The 20,578-nt window shown below is 62.3% G+C and overlaps 2 protein-coding genes across 2 annotated transcripts; one reads left to right on the plus strand and one right to left on the minus strand.

Annotated features, from left to right (window-relative positions):
- Positions 1-25: 25 nt before the first annotated feature.
- Positions 26-2,266, minus strand: LOC121658633. Its single transcript, XM_042015773.1, has 2 exons — positions 1,224-2,266; positions 26-447 (listed from the first exon to the last, which is right to left on the minus strand). The coding sequence occupies exons 1-2, from the start codon at positions 1,827-1,829 to the stop codon at positions 340-342; spliced, it is 714 nt and encodes a 237-aa protein (XP_041871707.1). The 5' UTR covers positions 1,830-2,266; the 3' UTR covers positions 26-339.
- LOC121658443 (BLOC-1-related complex subunit 6-like) lies at positions 1,930-18,211 on the plus strand. Its single transcript, XM_042015359.1, has 3 exons — positions 1,930-2,100; positions 2,191-2,312; positions 17,695-18,211. Exons 1-3 carry the CDS (start codon positions 1,930-1,932, stop codon positions 18,209-18,211), a joined length of 810 nt encoding a protein of 269 aa, XP_041871293.1.
- The last annotated feature ends 2,367 nt before the right edge of the window (positions 18,212-20,578 follow it).

The following is a 20,578-nucleotide window of genomic DNA, read 5'->3' on the forward strand; positions in this document are numbered from 1 at the left end:
CCCTCCCTTCCCGTCCCTTCCCCTCCCTTCCCTCTGCTGCCCCAGCCATTGCCTGCCCAGCCCTCTGAGCATCCCTGCGCCCAGCGCTGCCGAAGGGGACCCCATCCCCAGGGTGTCACCATGGATCCCATTCCCAGGATGTCACCACGGCAGGGTGCAGCCCCAGGAGGACTTCAGGGTGGTCCCAGCATCACCCCTCAGCATCCCAGGGTGGGAGAGGGATCCAAGCCAGTAGTGCCACAGAGGTGTCCACACAGATGTCCCCACGTCCCTGGGGCTGGCAGTGCAGAGCCTGAAGGATTCGGGTGCACCCCAGGGTGGGCAGAGCCGGTCGCAGCATCATCCTTCTGCATCCCCGGGTGGGAGGGGGTCCAAGCTGGGAGTGCCGCAGTGGCGCTGGCCGGGTGTCGAGATGTCCCCATGTCCCTGGGGCCGGGAGCGCGGAGCCTGAAGGATTAGAGGAAACATTGCCAAACAAACCAGGCTGTGCCGGAACCAATTAGCCTCCAGCAGGCAGAGTTTCAGATGCTGTTATTTCTGCCTCTTCTCTTTTCTCTCCCTCCTTCTGTCTCCCTCTTTCCCCCTCCCCGGCCCTCCCCAGCCCCTCCTGCCCGCCCCCAGCATCCCTGCTCTCGCCATTCCTCTCCGTGTCGGAGCTTGTTTTGGGCACTGGCTCTGGAGTGAGTCATGCCGCGCGTAGGGGATTTTAAAAGCTTTCTGCTGTCGCTGGGAAGCCGGTTTGGGCTGCTCCGACACTGGGGGTGGAGCGCCATGCCTCGCAGACAATCCTCGTCTGGGGAACCCAAAAAAATCCCCCACCCCGATGCCCCGAACCCCTGGGATCCCAGGGCCCCCCCTTTGCGGGGGTCGGCTCGGTCACCCCAGCCAGCCAGCGGTTGAGTCACAGGCGAAACTTTCGAGCCGTTGGAGCTTCCTCCGCCGGGCCCCTCTCCGAGGAAGTGGTCTGCCGGGGCGTCGAGCCCGGCGGGGCGGTTGCCCCGTCCCGGTGGGTGCAGCACGCAGGCGCGGGCGGCCGGCGCTGGAGCTCGAAGCGTGGGAGATTTTTTTTTCCACCCCCCGTTTCCCTCCCTCCTTCCCTCCACTGCCGCCTCCGCCGGCCCTGATGCCAAACCCGGGGTGGGGGCCCTCCGGCACGACCCTCCCGCCAGTCCGCAGCTGGCCGCGGTCCCCCCCTTCATCCTCCTCCTCCTCCTCCTCCTTGCCTTGAGCTGTGCTGCTGAGGGACTGCAGCTCCCGTGGATCAGGAGGAGATTTAGGTCAAGCGCTCGACTGAGTCGAAACAGCCATCTGTGTGCGGAGGAAACCGGCCACCCAGAGCCCCCGGCGCGGCTGGCCCGGCATCGCCCAGGGTCCCGGCACCGCCGGCACCCCCGGACCCTGCGCCTGGGCACACAGCCTGCCTTTGTCTCCAGCAAGGGAAAAAACCCACCCAACGAATAAATAAATGGGGAAAAAAATCCCCCTTCCTGCCGATCCGTCACCCCCGGCTGTGCCGTGGGCACCGCCGGGAAGTTTGGCACGGAGCGGCCGCGGCAGCGCTCCAAGGTCGCCCTGACACGCGGTGGGAAGGTGTGTGCCGGCGTGAACCGGGCAGGGATGCGGGAGCGAGGGCCGGAGCCGGCTGCGGGCGCCCGCGGAGCAGGCAGGGCGGGAGGTGCAGGCAGGAGGGAGGCCCTGGCTGCCTGCCCGGAGCCCGGACTCCTGGGTTCCTGCAGGAACAGGGTGGAGCGGGAGGAGGATGGGGAGCTGGTGTCATCCCGGCCGCGGCGGGAGCGTTTCCCTCCCCGGGAGAGCGAGGAGCTCCGCATGAAGCTGCGGCCGCCGTGCCTCAGTTTCCCCGGATGATGAAGTGGAGCAGCCCAGTGCTGGCAGTGCAGCCGGGCACCCCGGCGACGTGGGGACCCCTAGATGCCCCCTGGCACCCCGCACCGGGGCGGAGGTGACCGCGGCCCCTCCTGCTCTCCACCTGCCGGCTTCGCCTTGCTTTCTCCATTTCCTTCCGGAGCCTTTTCTCGCCCGCCGGTGTCTGTGCCGCTGCGCCTGTGCGCACGCTGGGCGCAGGGAGAGGAAACGCCGCCGGTGCCGTGGGAGGGCTGGCCCCGGATGGGCCTCCCAGGCCCGGGCGGTTTGGCACACCCCAGCCGTGTGACGAGTTGTGCCTGGTCTTAGGCCGGAGGCCGGCCGGGCGCGGGGATGCTCCCCGGCACCTCGCCCTGCTCGCTGCCCGCCCGGAGCCGGGCCCGCGCCCCGCCGGGCCCCTCGGGAGCCCATCGATCCGCCCGCCGGGCCTGGTAAGGAGCTTTGTCCGGCTGCGCAGCCAGTTTGCACAGTAATCCCGCCTTGGTCGGGGGGATTATGCGTGGGGTGAGCTGTGGGGGGCCCGGAGCACCCAGGCAGACGGGGTTTGGAGGTCAAGGTTTCCCGTGGTGCAGTGGGTTCTGGCCAGGAGAGTGACGGGGACATCCTTGTGCTCAAGCGGGTCACACAGGGACCACAACGTTTGCCCCCAGCCACGGGGCAAAGCAGGCAGGAGCTCGGCGTCCCTGCAGAGCCCTGTGCCAAGCCAAGCCAGAGCTGTGGCCGGTGCTTCCCTCTGGGATGGTGTGGAGCATGCCTGCATCCTTCTCCAGCATCCTTCCCTCCCAGTGTGGCAGCAGCAGGCATGTGCAGGCAGCGGCGAGGCAAGAGCTGCCAGGAGGTGCGGGTCTCATCCTGGGTCCCTTCCCAAGGTCCCATTCCAGGGTCCCATCCCAGCTTCCCCACAGCGCTGGGTCCCTGGGCAGGCTCGGAGGGGGCTGATGGATGCTGGGAGCTCAGCGGTTCTTTATGGTCTCAGAGGGCTCCATTAATTCTTTAAATATCCAGCCTTTCCAGGTGGGTTTTGTTGAAAATTAATTTCCGGAGCTATTTTAATTTTGCTGTATTTAATTTGCTGTTTATTTTAATTAATTAACGCCGGGAAAATCTCTTCTCCCCAGCATACTGCAGCCGTCTGGGGTGGCTGCACCCGGGAGGTGAGAGCAAGGGGGTGTCATGGGTGTGAGGGGCACTGACAGGGAGGGTGCCCAGCCCCCACGGTGCCCACCTGGCTCCATCCCACCTGCCCCAGGTGATAGGGTTGGCATGGGAAGGCAGCGAGCCGGGTCTCTTCCCAGCTCCATCCCTACTCCTGGGCACATCACAGGGTTTGCTGCTGGCTCCGTGGGATGTTTGTCACATCTCCTGGTGGGAGATGGCTCAGGTGGTGCTTGCAACCACCTTTCTCCTCCTCCTCCCACCGATGGCCAGGGACCTGAGGGGGTGCATCCATGAGGATACAGTGCCATGCTGTGCCATGCCATGTGCCAAGCAGGACAGTCTTGGTTTAATAGCCCAGCATGGAGCTGTTCAGAACCACACCCGCACAGAGCAATGCGGGGCTGAGCCCAACCTCCCGCTCCCATCCCCGCATCCCTCCCAGTGCTCCATCCTCGATGCTGGCCAGACCCCAGCGAGGGGGTCCCTGTGGGGCAGGCGGGCAAGGAGAGAGGGAAGGGATGGAGCCGCCTTCCTCCAGATCAAGGCCTCTGGTCTCTCGCCTGTCTAGACGCTGCCACACACACCTAATGCGGTTCTTGGCAGGAGCCGCGGCTGCTCTCTCGAGGTTAATTGCTGCGCACAGAGCTCTGCAGACAGATAACCCAGCTCCATGCTGCCCCCGGACCCCTGCCTCAGCCAGCCCTGCCTTGGCTGCAGTCCCCAGATGATGCTCGGATTCCCCCAGGATGCTCACACCCCCCCAGGGAGCGGCAGACCGGGGGTGCAGAGGGGGTGATGCTGTGCCCGGTGGGTGGTTTGGGCTGCAGCACTGAGCAATGGGGGGGGGTTTCCCGGTTTTGGGGAGCAGGCAGGGATGGAGGAGAGGTTCTTGGCAAGGGGTGACAGTGGCCACGGGGGCTTTGGGGCGGGAGAAGGAGAAGAGAAGGGCCCCACCAGCCCGGGGCTGCCGCCATCCTCTGCCTGCTCTTGGCAAAGCGTCTGGGCCAGATAAGGAAAGCGCGGCGGGGGGAGCCGGACAAAGGCTCAGCCTTATTCAGCCTGCGTGGCCAGACCCAGGCTCTGGAACGGGAGCTGGAGAGAGATGCGGCGAGGACTGGGGTGGGAAGAGCCATTTCATCCTCCAGCCCCAACATCTGGTGAAAAGAGGGGATGGGAGAAGAGAATGCTGGGCAGGCTGCAGGGGTGAGCCCCAGGGCTCGGCCACATCCGGACGCCCTGGGATGGGCTGGATGAGGCCATTCCCAGCAACTCCTCTTGCAGAGCACCTTCCTGGGAGCAAACACTGCCGTAATGATACGCTTGGAGCCACTGGCACCCCAATCCTCATCCCTGCTTGGGCCCATCCATAGGGACCAGCTTCCCTGTGGACAAATTTGTGCTTTGCCAGGGCTGGTGCCGGCTCCCAGGTGCCATCACCAAAGCAGGGTGGTGTAGAGCAGGGCTGGTAAGTGGTACATTCCAAGGCTGGAATCACATCGGGTCCCTGGAGGGATCCCCAAAGCACGACATCCCCTCACCTCACACATGGCTGGGGCTGGCGATGGGGTCTGGGCTCGGTCCCATGTCCCAGGGCTGTGTGGGGGTGATCCCCAGCCCTGGGACCAGCCCCACACGGGATCCACGGGGAACTGGGTGAAGATTTCAGTCCAAGCTGTGTTTTGGTTTGGGGTTTCGTCATGATTTCATGGCAGGGGATTTCCGCTCGTAACCAAAGACAAGAACAAAAAAAAAAAGGAAAAAGCTGAAACCAAAGAAAAAAACCCCAACCCTGCCTTGAATTTTTGCCAGCAAAATGGGATGTTTCCATTCTTGTTTTGGCTTTTGGCAGCCCCAAACTGCAGCCAGTGGAAGAAAATATCCATGTGGAAATGCTGCTGGCCTCCTCCAGCAGTGCAACGGCCAGGCTGGAGCTCCTGCCCCATGGCCATGCCGTGTTGGGGGATTTTGGGTGCAGAGGGAGGAGAAGGAGCATGGCCCCTCCAGAGCATGTCACCGTGCTCCCTTCCCTGTGCTCTTTGCAGAGGACATTGCCATGAGAACGGGCTTGTTGTTTTGTGGGGAGCATTGAGACAGAGCAGGCGAGCGTTTGCAAGGACACCAGTGGCACGCCGAGCTCGCGCTTCCCACTTGTCCTTGCAGCGGGTCGCTCTCTCCTCCCCAGCTGGCAGCAGAGCCATGTTCGGCTCCAGCATGTGCTGTGCCATGCCATCCTCCCTCCGGGCATTGCCTTCCCTCCCGGCATCACCCAGCCTCCTCCCGCTTCACCCCTTAGGCTTTGGGGGACCCTCTGTGGGGCTACAGTGCTGTGGATGCCAGGGAAGAGAGGAGCGGCCACTGCAATGCTTAAATGAGGTTGAGTTTTTTTCCACACATCCCCCCTTCCATCCATGCTAGGAAGAATTACAGTCGCCCAGGCATCTGTTCTGGCAGAGTCGAGCTAAAGAGCTTGTCCTGGGCTTGGCAAACCAGCCGGCGCAGCCGACAGCTTTTCCAAGGGCAGCCTTGGATGTGGAGCAGCAGGTTGACATTGCAGGGAGAGGAGTCTTGTGCTGCAGGCACCGGTGCTGTGCCCCTCAGCTCCTGCTTGGATGGGTTTTGGCAGGGAGTTCTGCAGGGAGGATGCTGAAAACCCCCTTCCCAAAAAGCAGCATCCTCCAGCAGGTCTTTGTCTGGAGCCGGGAAGAGGGCGAATGGTGCCAGCACATCCCAGGGTCCTCGTCCCTGCACAGGGAGGACAGCAAGTGTCACCCTGCAAGGGACCACCGCCAAAAAAAGCCCTGCTAAATTCTTGAAGCTGGAGAGGCTCCTCTGTGTCCCCAGGCTGTGCAGCATCCCTGACACTGCCACCCCTCCCCATTTGCCACACCTTGAATATCACCCACAGTCCTCCAGAACACCGTGGATGGTTTCAGTGGTGGCACCAGGAGATGCCAGGAGCGTGGCTGCCCCCTGTGCCAGCAGCACCGGGCACAGGCCGTATCCATGCCCTGAACCATCAGCAGTCGAGGCAGGGGGAGGCGAGCTGGAGAGGCTTGGCAGGGAGGTGTGGGAGCCCTGCCGGAACGCTGGGCTCGGAGCTGGAGCGTGTCAGGCACAGATGGGATCGTTAGTGGTGGTAAAAATTATCCAGCCCCTCTTAAAAACCCAGGCACAGCAACCTGACCCTGCAGCTCCAGTGGTGGCAATTCCCACTGGAGCAGTGCCGGTGTTTGCTTCCCCTGCCATTACCATCCATCCCTGAGATCTGGGGCCACAGCTGCCCATCATATGCCGCATGTTCCCAATGCCCCGTCCCCCCTGCAGTGCCAGGGTGATGGATCTCTCCTTCCCCCTGCCCCAGGGACAAGCACCCTGACCTCACACCCACCCCAGTGCCACCGCTGCTGGGCAAACCCCATCCCTGCGGGTGCTCCCACCCTTTATGCCATTTCCTATTTCTTTTTTAATGCACCCAGGTCTCCTGTTTGCTTTTTTAACTGCAGTAACCACAAGAGGGAAGTTTCAGAGCAGTACAAGCCTGTCTCCACCAGGAAGGGAGAGCCACCACCACTCTGTGCCCATCACCGCAGCACTGCGCCCGGGGGCTTCGCCGCCATGGTCCAGCGGCTGGTGGCTGTTGTGCTTTCCATCCCCCTCTTTCTGCCGCTCATCCCCAGCTCCTTTTCTCTTGGAAGTGAGGAATTTGAGGCTGGTCTGGCGTTGCCAAAGGGCCTCAGGCCCCCCCAGCGCCAATCGATCGCTCCGCGCGCTCCTGCTCCCTGTTTTTTCTGTTTGTTTGCAGCCGCTTGAGGGCTCTTGTGATGAATCCAGCCTGGACAGAATTCAACAACAGCTGAAACGCAGCCCGGGGTGGGGGTGGGAGTGGGAGGGCAGCAGGGCCGGCCCACACTGGAATGTGAAATGGGGCAGCAGGCAGTGCTGGGATGGCAGGATGGGATTGCTCCAGATCCCACTCCAGGGGTGTGGAGGGACAGGGAGCACTGCCAGCACCGTTCCAAAACTGTGGGTGCTGTAGGTTGGCAGCGTGGGGACCTGCTCGGTTGAACGGGGTGAGCAACTGGGGTGTCTTCCCGTGTCTCCCTGCTGCCCATGGCTGCTGCTGGGAGCTGGGCAGCAGGGAGAAGGGCTGGTCCCACTGGTTGGGCTGCGGGATCACACCTCTGAGGGGCCAGGCATCTGTGCCAGCTCCACCGCCCACCCTGCCATGCCAGGTGCTGTCCATCCCTGAGCATCCACAGGGACTGGCCACCTGGCCTACCCGCCATCACTGTAAAATGGCGGATTTTAATAAAAAAGGAAACATTCCCCAAAACTCCAGTGCAAGGAGGGGGGTGAGCACCACCCTGTGCCCCCAGCACGCTGCTGCCAGCTTTGCCAGTGAGCCATGTCAGCAAAGTGGGGGGCGCAGGCACATGGGGGGCACAGGAGAGGAAGAGGAGTCTCAGAGGGAATCTTCCCCGGCCAGGATGATGCCGGTTGGCGTGGCCGCCGTGGTGCTCGGTGCCGGGGTTGGCTGTGATTTTGCAGCTGTGGCTCCAGGAGGGAACAGGACGCGGCTGCGCCGGCGTGCGAGGGTGCGCGCAGGCGGGAGGGATAATTAGTTCCTACTATAGCACTTCTCAGTCAAAGTGCTTTTTAAAAGCCTCCATTCATTAGTCTTCACGGCTCCCCCGAGGTGCCGTGTCCTGGTTCTCTTCCCCCCTCCAACTCCCCACCTTCCCTGGAGTGATTGGGGATCCTGGGCTGGGGAAGGGGAGGTTGATGTTGCTGTCGAGGCTGGGTCCTTGTAAAACCTGCAGATGGGGTGTCAGTAGTGGGGACCGTCTCAGTGTCCCCCTTCCCAGTGGGCTGGTGGGGTCTCATGGCCGCATGAGCATTGTTGGGAAGTTTCCATGGAGGCTGAGCTGTGCCGGGTTTGCAGCACCAGGGAAGAGAGTGGGGTAGCAGGGAAGGGCTGTGGGTCCAGTGGGTGCCACCGCCAACCCGCCACCCTCACCAGCATGCCAGGGAGCAGCGCAGTGGTCCCAGTTCCCAAATTACCCAGTGTGTGCTGGGCTCCCAGGGGTCACCAGCTGGAAGGACAGAGGGTGGTGGAAGATGCCAGGGGGTGCCAGTGCTGCTCAGCCCCCAAACCTGAGCATCCCATGGGTGCAGGCATGGGGGTACCCAGACGTGTGCCCCCGGTGAGGTGGCAGGGCCGGAGGGGCGCAGAGGCAGGCAGGCTGGCAGTGGGCCTCCGCTGCAAACCCTAACCTTATTTTCCGAGGTCCGACGCCAGTTTCCATGGAAACAGCCGGGAGCAGAAACGGGAACCAGAATCCAGAAATGCGAAGCCTTGAGCTCCAGTTCGCCTTCCTGGATTCCTGCTCCCTGTGACCCCAGCTGGGTGCTGGCACCCACACTGCTCCCACTGTGTGTCGGGGTGCAGGGCTGCCCCGTCTGGGCACCCCCTGGGGTTGGGGTGCTCCTCTGTCCTTGCATGCCGCAGCATCTGTGGGCATGGTGTGTGGGGATGGGCATGGTGTTCCAGCAGGGATGTGCAGGGGGCACTGTGGGAAGGGGACATTGCAGGCAGGGGACATTGCTGGCAGCCCCATGCACAGACAAGTTCAAACAACACCTGCACACATCTGTGTGTCAAGGGGTGCACAGGGGTGGGCGTGATGAGCCCACGAGCTCTTGCATGCACATGCACTTTATAGGTGTAGGGGGGCTGTAGGCACAGTATGGATCAATATGTGGTCTCTGTATTACTGGTTAGCACTGGGAAGACCCCAGTCCCGGGGTGTTCATCTGCCCTGGTGTCTCCATCCCCAGGATGCAGAGGGGACAGGGGACCCCACAGCCTGGAGAGGGGCAGCAGCAGCTGTCGTTGCACGCAGGGGCCTGGGTGCTGCCCCAATTCCGGGTGTATGTGCGCGACTGTGGGGGAGCCCTGCTCAGCCTCCTGGCGCTGGGAGTCCCCTGGGCTCTTCCGGGCAGCTCCTGCCAAAGTGGAGCCTCATGGGACACATCTGTGTCCTGCAAAATCAAGCTCCAAGCCCTGTGCTGTGCTGTGTCCATCCATCCTATGCCATGCCGTGTCCATCCAACCTGTGCCAGTTCCTCGTGCCATGTCCATCCAACCCGTGCCATGCGTTGCTGATCTATCCTGCACCTTCCCTGCTACCCACCGGCCTCCTGCAGTCCCTCAGGTGTGCAGTGACGTGCCCCATTCCTTTGTGAGCTTGTAGCAGCCACCATCAGTTTCCACAGCATGGGACATCGGTGTGCCCCAGCACCTCCTGGCCAGTGACAGGGATCACTCAGTGCCATCCCAGTGCCAGCTGGCCCCATCCTCCCCGCAGCACCCCGCCGCTCCCCACGTGCCCATTTCACCAAGGTGCCAGCAGGCTGGGATACACTGGAGCAGCTCACGGCTACCAGATCCTGTCCCCATCCCTCTGTCCTGTCCCCCGTCCCCATGCCACACCTCGGGGGTGATGGTGGCACCGCCGTGACGCCTGTCCCCCCTCGGCAGCGCGTGGAGCCAGGGGCGCGGATGCTCTGTAATACATCATTTACCGACGGACAGGTATTAAGATACATTATGGATAACTCACGGAGAGAGACGCTATTAATAATACAGACACATACAGAGGGAAGAAAGTGCACACTTGATTTCCATGTTGCTACCAGGAGTTGTGAGGCTGGCTCTGGCTGCCTCTTCCCACACGTGACTGCAACACAGTGGGTAGCTGACAGCCCAGAGAGCCTGGCTTGGGGCCAGGAAAAAGCAGAAAACACAATGTCTGTGCATATCCTCTCTCTTAAAATAACACTCCAACACCGTCTGAGACGAATTAAAATAAGATCAGGAGCGGTCTCGCGAAGAGAGGAAGACGAAGAGGGAAAAGCCAGGCAGGGGAATGGCCGGAGCTGGGCGGCTTCAGTCCTTGGCGCAGATGGAGACGGGGTGTTTTGGAGGGTTAGAGTTGAAAATAATTGAAGGGGGGAAAAAAAACAAAAACAAAGGAGAAAGAGAAGGCGAAGAGGGAGAAGTAAATCCCGTTTTTGGGAGGGGAGCGATGGCGGCGGCGCTGGCTGTCCGGCACATGGCTGTCCTTTGGAGGGGAGCCGGGCAGGGCGGGGGATGCAAGCGCAGGCTGCATGATGGAGAGCATCAGGAATTTCCTGCAGCTGAGGAACACACCAAATACCAGAATGCAAGAGCGAGCAGAGGAGAGCAGGGTGCCGGGAGGGAAAGGGGAGGAGGAGGAGGGGGGATGCAGAGGGCTGGAGATAACCCGTGGGGAGAGCAGTAAGGGCAGGGGGCAGCGTGTGGGGCTGACCTGGGGCTTTGGGGCTTTTTCCAGCTCTTTCCCTGGATTTTTTTGCTGCTTGTCTGCACCACATGGTGCCTCATGTGCGTGAGCGGGTGTTTGGGGCATTTGGGGAGTTTTATGTCTTTCCTCCCTTCTTTCCCCCCTTCTTCCCCCTGGTTATCAGTAATCAGTGATAGCTGGACACAGGGGTCCCACAGCCCTCTGCCTGCCCCCTGGGGCAGGATCCGGGCTCGGGGAGCCAAGAGCAGCCTGGAGAACAGGCACATCCCTGAAGAACGGTGTCCCAGGAGCGCGGGGGCCCTTTGGGGGGACCCTCCGTGTAGGCAGCGAGGCCGAAGGCTGCCCCAGGAACCACGGCGGCACCTCCCACACGCACAGCGAGTTTGCCAGGGACTCTGTGACCATGCTCCTGCTTTTCCCTGGGCCAGGCTGGGTTAAACACAACAACCCAAGCCTCCTGAGGCTGGTCTTGCATCCAGGTGCAGCCCGACCTCTCCCTCCTCCTCCTCCTCCTCGGCCACCCCCAGCCCCCCCCTGCATCCCGCTCCTGGCTGCATCCAGCCCCGGCTCCCCCGGGGATACTAGGGGGCCAGAGGGGAGGGGGGATCAGAGGGGGCATCTTGCAGTGCTGGATCCAGGTAGCCAGAAGGTCGCACTGAAAATCTGGAAGTGGAGTTTGGAGCTCAGCAGAGCGGTGAAATCCGTCTGGCTTTAGGGCAGACAGGAGGAGGAGGAGGAGGGTGGAAGATGCAGCGAAAGGAGCAGGAGGGAGAGGGGCTGCGTGCCGCCATTTGGGGTGCGGGGTGTCCCCAGGTTAGTGCCGTGTCCCAGCTGGGGCTGTGCCAACATCACTGCGGAGCAGATTGGGGATATTTGGGAGACAGAGGGTGATGAAGAGGAGGCAGAAGAGCCTGAGTGAGTGCTGGAGCCCATCCAGCCGAAGCCGAAGTCTTTGCAGCCCCTCACCGGGTGCCTCCCGTTTCCACCGATCCAGACCACGGAGTCCCTGCCATCGCGGGGTGAGCGGTGACCCACACCTGCCGGGGCCACCCGGGACCGGGATGCTGGGAAAGGGCCGAGCTCATTAGCAGGCTCCAACCTCCCCGCACAGGGGGTCAGGGAGCAGCAGCCGGGGGCACGGGGAGAGGCTGGAGTGGCTTTGTGTGGGCTGGCGGCTCCCACCATCCTGCTCAATGGACCCCGGGAGCTATTCCAGTTCCTGGGAGTCTGGGGCTGCAGTGCTGTCCAAAGGGGATCTGACAGGAGGGTGCTGGGGGCTCCTCCCACCCAGTGTTGCACCCACTGTGTTTGTTCCTTCCCCTCCCCGCCAAATCCCCCTATTGCCTTCAGTGCAGACCGGGCCATCCCCGGCCACTGCCCTGTCCCTCCCTGCCCACGTGGAGCAGGGTCTCTCGGCCGGTTTCGTGCCAGGAATCCCTCCAGCATCCCTTTGATCTCCAGCCTGGAGGGGTGAGAGGGCACGAGAGACCCTGCCGAGGTGCAGAGACAGGACTGCAGCCCGGGGGGGGCTCTGGCACCCTGGGACCCCTCCCTGGGCAATGAACCTGGGGACAAGGGGCTGTCATGCCCAGTGTCAACCTGCCTGGGTGGGAGATGCAAAGCCTGTGCTCCCCCCAAAGGTGGGCCATTTCTTCTTAGGCATCAGCTAATTGCCCCTCTCTGCAATCAAGGGGAGGGGGGAGATCCTTTCTCCAGGTGTGTCCCCCAAATCTTCCAGGTGTGCCTGCCCGGCATGGGGCAGGGTCCCCCATCATTTTGGGTGGGTGCTCACAGGCGTCACGGCATCTTCACTTGCACCACGGGTCCAGGGTTGGGGGTCGAGGGGCCCCAAATCTGCCCTGGCAGGAGACACTCAGGGTGCTGGTACCTCAGGATGGGGACAAGGTGGCATTTCGCCTCCCAGCAGATCGCAGGGTGTCCCACTCCCCCATGTCCCTCTGCCCAGCCTGCCCCCCCCTCCCTGCACATGCCTTTGCGCGGGGGCTGGAGGCAGGCAGTGGGGGGGGGGGGGTGGGAATACTGGCTGGAGCGAGTCTGAACCTGGCATCTGTCGAATGTCACCTTACCCAGACAGTCTGTGCTTCCCTGTCTCCATATCAACCGTTCTGCTCCAGCCACCTGCGGGGGGGTGGCAGGGAGCGTCTTTGGGAGGAGGAGATCTCGCCACTCCCCTCACTCCCTGCAGCCTCCCTTTCCTTCGCTGCTGCCCCCGGGATGCCAGAGCCTGGGCTATAAATCATGGGCGATGCTCGTCCAGCCTGGGAGCTGGGGGTGACCCCGGCGCTCGCGGCTTAGTGACCCCACATCGCACTGTCTGGTTCCATCGTGCCTCAGTTTCCCCTCCCCGGTGCAGCTGCAGCGCAGGAGGGATGCTGAGGCTTGTTCCACCCCAGCCGCGGCGGTGAGGGCCTCTTCCAAGGGCTCGGCATTTTCCTTGGACTTGTCCCTCTTCCCTGCGACCAGATGTTCTCACCCTCCTCCCTGCAGCGGGGTCCGGGCCAGAGCTGGGACGGCAACCGCCTGCCAGCACCCCCGCTCCTGCCCCGCACCTGGACAGCGGCTGGGGACAGGGGACAAGGGACACTTCATAGCGTCCTCCCATAGCTGTGTCTCGGCTCCCAGGGGTCTTTAGTACCAATCCTGCCCGCCTCAGCTGAGTTGTGGCAGTGCCAAAGGCAGCGGGGAGCTGAGCCCAATGTGGGGCAGTGTGTGGGGCAGGGGGTAGTGGCACCAGGGCTTGGTGTTGTGGGGATGCTGGAGCCTTTGGGGGATGCTGGAATGTTTGGGGAGATGCTGGAGTATTTGGGGGGATTTTGGAGTATTTGGGGGGATGCTGGAACATTGGAGGGATGTTGGAGTACGTGGGGTGGGGATACTGAAGTACTGGATTGATGCTGGAGGACTTGGAGAAATGCTGGAGCATTAAAGAGACTGCTGGAACTTTTGGGGTGGTGCTTTAGCATTTGGAGCGTGGGGGCGGTGCTGGAGCATTTTAGGGGGTGCTGGAGCATTTGGGGAGGTGTTGGAGGACGCAGGGAGATGCTGGAGCATTGAGATCAGGGCTGGGCACCCGTGTGCGGGCAGGGCCCTCGCGGTGCGTGGCATGTGCCGAGACACGGGATGGGATGCCAGGGTGTACGGGTGGCGTTTGTGGGGCTGCATGGGTGCTTCCATGGGGTTCATGGATGCTGCTCCTGGGCCATGTGGATGCTGCTCATGGTCGCGGTGCCTTGGGAAGGCTCGGGGCATACAGCAGGCGGGGCGGATACACAGCAGCCGACGACGGACACAAGCACCGCTCCCTCCTCTCCCAGCCATGCGCAGCGGCTCCTGCAAGTGTGTAATTTCACCACAGTGCCTAAACGAGGGACAGAAGTAAATTGACCTTTTCACCCGTTTTCCTACCAGGGGGATTATAGCCTGTTTCCTGTTAAATCTCTCCAAGAACTGGCTCCATCCTGCTCATGGAGTGGGGCGGGGAGGGAGGGACAGACACCCAGCCAAAGTGGGGGCTTTAATTTCCCTCCTCATCCCCCTGCACCGCGCCTTTTCCACCCCATCCCATCGCTCCACCACCTCTCATCTCATTAAAGTCTTCGGGGTGATTTCACCAACCCCGGGCTAAACCAACGTGGAAAAAATTGCTGGGAGGAAGGAACCGAAGGCGGAGAGTGATAAATATTGAAAGGGTGGGATTTCGATGTAGGCTGCAACAGCTGTGCCGGTTACAGTGTCACACTATCTCTCCACAGGTTTACTGACCCATTTCCATTCACACGGCTGCCAGTATCTTAGCAACTGCAACAGTCCCCCAAGAACAGGCATATTGCCTGCTATTAGTGACTGCTGCAACTGTGTCAAGGTTAGCTCTCTCCCTCCAAGCCCTGCCGGGTTTGTTTTTTGCCCAAAGCCAGCACAGTCTGTTCGGTGACATGTCCCCCGGCAACCATCCTGGGTGTTGGGTGTTCATCCCTGCCATGGAAAATGCCAGTGGGCCTGGAGCGGTTGGTGGGATGGTGATTGTGCAGTTGGGTGATGGATGGGATGAGGGGTTAGGTGATGGGATGGTTCAGGATGTGGGTTTGGGTGGTGGGATGCAGCAGAATGTGGGGTAGGGTGCGCTGGGAGATGCTGCAGGGTGTCGGTGATGGGGTGGGGTGCATTGTGTGTCCCCAAAAATAGAAGTGTTGCCATCTGGTTGGGTGTCACTGTCACCCCTGTGCAACTCTGAGCCCTGAGAAATCATCTGGAGAGGGTTGGGGGCTGCGCTGATCCTGCTTGGGGTGTCACCCTGCCAGGTTTGCTTTTCACCCAAAGCCACCATGGGCTCTTTGGTGACATTCCCCTGGCAACTGTCCTGAGTGTTGGGTGTTCATCCCTGCCATGAAAAATTATGGATGGGATGTGGGGTGGGGTGGTGGGGGGGATGGAATGGTGGAGCTCAGCATGCTGGGAGATGCTGCAGGCTGTTGGGGATGGTGCAGGGGCACAGTGTGTCCCCAGAAATAGGAGTCTTGTCATCCAGCTGAGTGTCAGTATCATCCCAGCCTCGGGAAGTCACCCAGAGGGGGTTGGGGGCTGCACTGATCCCGCTTGAGTGTCACAAGCTGGATTGGCCTCATCCTGTGCCCTCAGGGGCTCAGGCCTTGGCTGGGCATGGGCAGGGGATGGCACATGTCCCTGGGGTCCGCGGTGGCACCGGGGGCTCGGAGGACGAGACTCGTCTGTCCTGGCGAGGCCAGGCACCACGAGGCTGACACAGCAGTGCCACACAGATGACATCCACTGTCACCATCTCTGTTCCCACAGCACCCGGCCCTGAGGGGAGGTGCAAATGGGAGAACAGATTTGTGGTCCCTTGGTGTCCCCAAAAATGTGCGATATTGGGGTGACTGAACCCACACAGCAGGGAGAGGGCGAGCAGCTGGTGCATCCCCAAAACACCCCATGCAGGGAGGGAAACTGAGGCACGGAGCCCCCACCCCGGCAGGCAGAGCCCCCCTCACCCAGCTCCCGGGGGCGGAGGAGCAGCGGGGCGGGTGCTGGGGTGGGCAGGGTGCATCCCGATGCCCCATCCCGGCCATCTCCCCCGGCAGCGCTGCAGACAGCAGGCTCCACACCGGCACGGCCGCGGGGACGGCTGCGAGGGAAGCCACAAAAATGATTTAAGGGGCTGGCGGGATTGATTTATTAAGAACAATTAAAAGCGCTAAATACGCTTAGCTCAGCCAGACACCGAGCAGGGAGCCTGGGGGGGAGAGACCTGTCTGCCGGATCCAGAGGGCGCGGCTGGCAGCAGGATACTGGTGGCAGTGGTGGAGGACGGGGTGGCATTGGGCTGGGCTGGGACAGCTGGGGAAGGAGAGGGGTGCTGGTGGAGAGGCGATGGAGTGGGGTGCAGCACCCTGGGGCTGGGTTTGCATCCAGGGTGGATTTGGGCTCAGGGATGGGTTTGCATCTAGGGATAAATTATCATTCCAGGGTGGATTTTCACCCAGGTGTGGGTTTGCACCCTGCAGTGGGATGAATTTGCACCCGGGGATGGGTTTGCATCCAGGGATGAATAGTCACCCAGGGAGGTTTGTATCTAGGCGTGGGTTTGTATCTGGGGAGGCCTTTGTACCGGGGGGGGGGGGGTTCACCATGCTATGGGTATGCACCCTGCAGTGGAACGAATTTGCATCCAGGGGAGTGTTTGCACCCCAGCTGCAAGGGATGGAAGGGATGTCAGGGACCGGAAGGACCCCAGGCAGTGCTGCACTGAGGAGCTGTTTAGAGCCAGGGCCAGCTGCAGGGTGCCCCGGAGGAGCAGCGAGCCATTCTGGGCAGGGTGTTGCTGTCCCAGTCTGGCAGTGCTGCCCTGGGAGCTTTGGCAAAGGGGTTCCCCACCAATGGGCACCCACGAGGCTGACACGTGTGTGGGTCCAAGGAGCTCATGGAGCAGAAATCCCGGGGTGTTGTGACATCTGCAGACCTGCATCCCTCACAGGAAATCCCAGCCGAAAGTCCTTGGAGGCTGGGAGAGTCCTTGGACGTGTCCAGACCTGCCCAGCCCAGCTCCTCCCGGGCACCAGCGGCGGCTGTGAGGGGACGGGGAGAGCTGGGGTCTCTGCTGGGCTCCCCGGTGCTGTCACCCTGCAGGATGAGCTTCAGCCAGCAGTTCTGTGTCCCTGTGTGCTGCTGGGGCGTTGGGATACCAAGAATGGGGGCAGGGCTGTGCCCTGCATTCTTCCAGCCCCAGTGGCTGCCTGCAGTGGGAGCACTGGTTTTGTACCCATCTTCCAGCACCGTGCAGGATCCATCCCCTTCACTGGGCTCGACAGGCTGGCTGTGCTTTGGGATGGCAGTGGGGATCATGGGGATGGCTCAGGGACACTGGGATGACGAGCCATGCTGCCTCCCTCCCCTTAACCCCTCCCAGGGCTGTCAGGGAGGTGGGGGTCAGGTTTTCAGGTTTGGGTTCAGATCCCTCACACAGACCCCCCACAACCTCCTCCAGTCGCCCCACCTTGGGGCTGGATGTGCCCACGTCCCCATCAACATTTGGGTCCCTGTGCCATGAGCCACGCTGGGCACATCCTGCTCACCAAAACCCACAGTACCGGAGGGGGCCCCTGCCCTGGCCCCCCGGATGGGAGCCCCGGGAGTCAGGAGGTGCTGGGAAAGGTGCTGAATGGGAACAAAAGGTCCGCGGAGCGGCTGGCAGGGGCGAGCGGAGCCGGAGGCTTTCTGCTGACCCCGCTCCGGCGGCCCCGGCCCCGGCCTCCCCCCGCCACCCCCACCCGCTCCTGCCGACGTCAGCGCTTCCCGGCAGCGCTCCCAGGTCTACCTGGAGCTGGCTGAGAGGTGGAAAAGCCATTTCTGCCTCTGCCCCGGTGCTTACGCCTCTGCCAGCCCTGGCCAAAGCCTCCCGGGGCAGGGTGGGTGCTCATGCCTTGTGCCCAAGCGTCACCGTGGGGCCATGTGTCCTTTTCCCATGAGGATGGAGCCGTGGTGAGGTGTGGAGTGTGGTCTGAGTTGGGTGGTGGCCGTGGTATGGGTGCGGGGTACCCCTCTGTACCCCAATGTGCTCGCTGGGTGTGCCTGTGGGGACAGTGGCTGGGAATAGAGACGGATAGAGGTGGCCAGGGGTAGCGGTGGAGGAGGTGACCAGGAATGGAAGTGGCCAGGGATGAAGGTGACCAGAGATGGAGGCAGCCGTGGATGAAAGCGGCCGGTGATGGAGGTGACCCCGCTCAGTGGCCCTGGCACTGCATTTGCCTCTGTGCTCCTGCTTGTCCAAGTGCAGGCACAACCACGGGCAGCGGGGACAAAGCCAGAGCCCATGGGACAAGTGGGCTGCCCACGATCACCAGCTGGGACACACTGGTGTCCCAGTAGCCTCGCTGGGGGGAGGTGGCTGCAGTGACTCGCCCAGAGCCGTGCAAGCGGGGCGCTGGCAGAGGTGGGACGGCCCCCGGGCACTCGGCCGTGGGTCCTCGGGTGCCTCCGACCCCGCCAGCGCTCCCGGCGCCGGCTGCCCAAGGGTTAACGAGAGTTTGCTGCTCCTGCAGACAATTAGTGACATCTTTGCTGACAACGCCACACTGAGCCTCTGCCGCCTCCCCGGCAGCACCAGCCCGGCCGCCCCCGCGCCCCACGCGGCCCCCGCTCCGCCGCCTGCCTTCGCCACCATGGATGGCCCCGTGGTCCAGCCGGCCCCGCGCCCCGACACCGCGCCCCGACACCTCGCCCGGCGGCGTTCGGCAGCGGCGGCAGGACTGCAATCCCAAGTGGAGCAGCCGGCTCCCCTCGCTGCCCTCTGACCCACTGTTGCTGTGGAAACTGCATCCCACGTAGGATTATGGAGCCGGAATCCGCAGGCTCCAAACTCCCCTCCAAATTCACACGGTCACCGGGGTCCCCCCTCCCGCAGCACCAGCCCCCCTGCCCGCGGCGCCTGCAGGGTGCCCACAGGGTGCCTGATATCCCCAGTGGGGTGGCATCTGGGTACAGGAGGAGGTGGCAGCAGCACTCCTGCGTCCCCTGGTTTGCACCCACTGGCTGGTGACACTGCTGAAGATGTCATGGTGTCACCACGAGGCCATCAGTGACCCCTGACCCATCTGCTCCCTTGTGCCATCGCCTGAGCATCATCTCCCAGTGTGCCATCACTGCATCTCAGGGGGAGAGGGTGGTGTGCTAGCAGGACCCTCACCCTCAAACAGCACCCCAGGAATGGGAGTCCTCACCAAGGACCCATCCCCAGCACCTCTGAGGCATCAGCAGGAGCTGGACACCCACCAGAGCCCCCCACATCTGCAGGGACTGGCAGTGTGAGCCCCCCACGGGGGGGAAGGGGTGGGCACAGGGGAGAGCAGAGCCTGTTTGGGGAGCTCTGTGGGCTGCGCTTGTGTCTCAGCATCTCTCCTGCCACCCGAGGAGGTAGGAGCTGAATTAATCGCGATCAATTAGTGCTGCTTGCAGTCCCTGGCTCCCTCCCTGCACCAGCTTTGTGCCGTCGCACCCAGCGAGGGGGGCCCCGGCGTCCCCCGCAGCACCTGCGTGCCATGGGGGACCGCAGCCCCTCTGGACCTCCAAATGGGGATGGGGAACAAGCAGGGTGTCCCCCAGCCCATGTGGCCACGAGAAACATCCCTGCTGTAAAATTTGGTGGAGGGGACAAGGAGGGGGCCTCGTGAGTCCCTCGAGGTCCTTCTGCCAGGCTGGAACAGGGTGACGGGGGTGTCCAGAGCGAGCGTCCGGATCCTGCAGGATACTGCAGCAAATGCCCTGCAATCTGCAGCCGGATGAATCCCACCTTCCTTCCCCCGCAACGTGCTGCCCTGGGCTACAGCTAATCTATTGTGCGCTGGGCTGCAGCCAGCACAAGCTGCAATACAGTAAATCCTTCTGCAGTATCCTGCAAGGGGACCGAGCCCAGCCGCAGCCACCCGCCGCCGCCAGACAAAGCCGGGGGGCCCCCGCGGGGATGGGGCGCAGGGGACGAGGGCACCAGAGGGTGGCAGGACCCCTGGCGTCGTGCCAGCAAAGATGGGAAAATGAAGCCCTTGAGCAGGGTGGGAAGTTCTCCAGGGAGTTTTGGGTGGTGCTGTGCATTCTCCTGGCCCCCCAAATCTGCAGGTAGGGAGATGCTCAATCCTCTGAGTGTGGGGTTTTCCGTAAAAGGTTGTCACCACTGTGTTCCCCTTTCAGGGTCCCAGTGTGACGCAGGGGTTTCCATGCCCGCCCTCTCCCTGTGCATGGTGCATCCTCCCCTGTGCCTCAGTTTCCCCACTAGTAAAGGGCCACCAAGCCCCTCAGCTCCCTCCCTCAAGCAGGCTCCATCACATTGTGAGCCCCGCTGCCCTTTTCTGGGGGATTTTGCTTGGATACTGTCATTATGGTTATTATTACTATTATTATTATTATTGGGATGTTGGTGGGGCTCTGCGGCTCTGCCGGACCCGTCTTTGGCGAGCAAGGCATCCTTCAAAGGGAAGGCGCTCCGTCACCGCCCCACAGCAGCTGCGTTCTCCTCAATTAGAAGAGGTAATGAAGCAATTTATGGGCATCTACAAAGTGATGTGTGAGTGACAGGCTGTGTACAATCCGCGCCGGGGCTCTGCCGGCAAGTTGTGTTCTTCCAATTTTAATGGAAAGCTCCCCGGCGAGGGGGGAGAGCAAAAATTGGTGTGTCTATAGGTGTGTGTGCTCCGAGGGGACTGGGTCGGTGGTGCCAGTGTGTCGTGGGTGGGTGCAGGGAGACCTGGGTGTTCCAATGCCCATCCCTGGGGAGCCCGAGCCGTGGTGTAACCGGAGCCGGGGGGCAGCTGGGTGGGAGCCGAGCATGGGGCTGGGGCACTACAGGACGCCTGGGTCCTCTGGACTAGTTGGCTGCAGCTCCCTGTTTCCATCAGCACCCCGGGCACTGCCCACCCTGCTCCTGCCTCAGTTTCCCCATCGCTATCCATGTCCCTGCTGCATGGCACTGGCAGACCCCTTCTTCACACCCCCAGCTTTTGGTGGACCACCGTGGCCTCTCAAAGGGGAGGGTGAATTGTGTTTTGGGGTCAAACCCCAGCAGCTTCCAGTGGTGTGGGATGAGAGTCTGCAGTGCTGCCCTGGTGTTTTTGGGTGCCTGGGGGGGTCCCTGGAGCTTGTGGGTGCTGCCATGGGGCATTGTACCCCCC

The sequence above is a fragment of the Corvus kubaryi genome, unplaced genomic scaffold, assembly GCF_017639235.1.
Source record: "Corvus kubaryi isolate FWS band 111438036 unplaced genomic scaffold, C.kubaryi_AGA036_p1.0 split3-37304, whole genome shotgun sequence".
Lineage (NCBI taxonomy): Eukaryota > Metazoa > Chordata > Aves > Passeriformes > Corvidae > Corvus > Corvus kubaryi.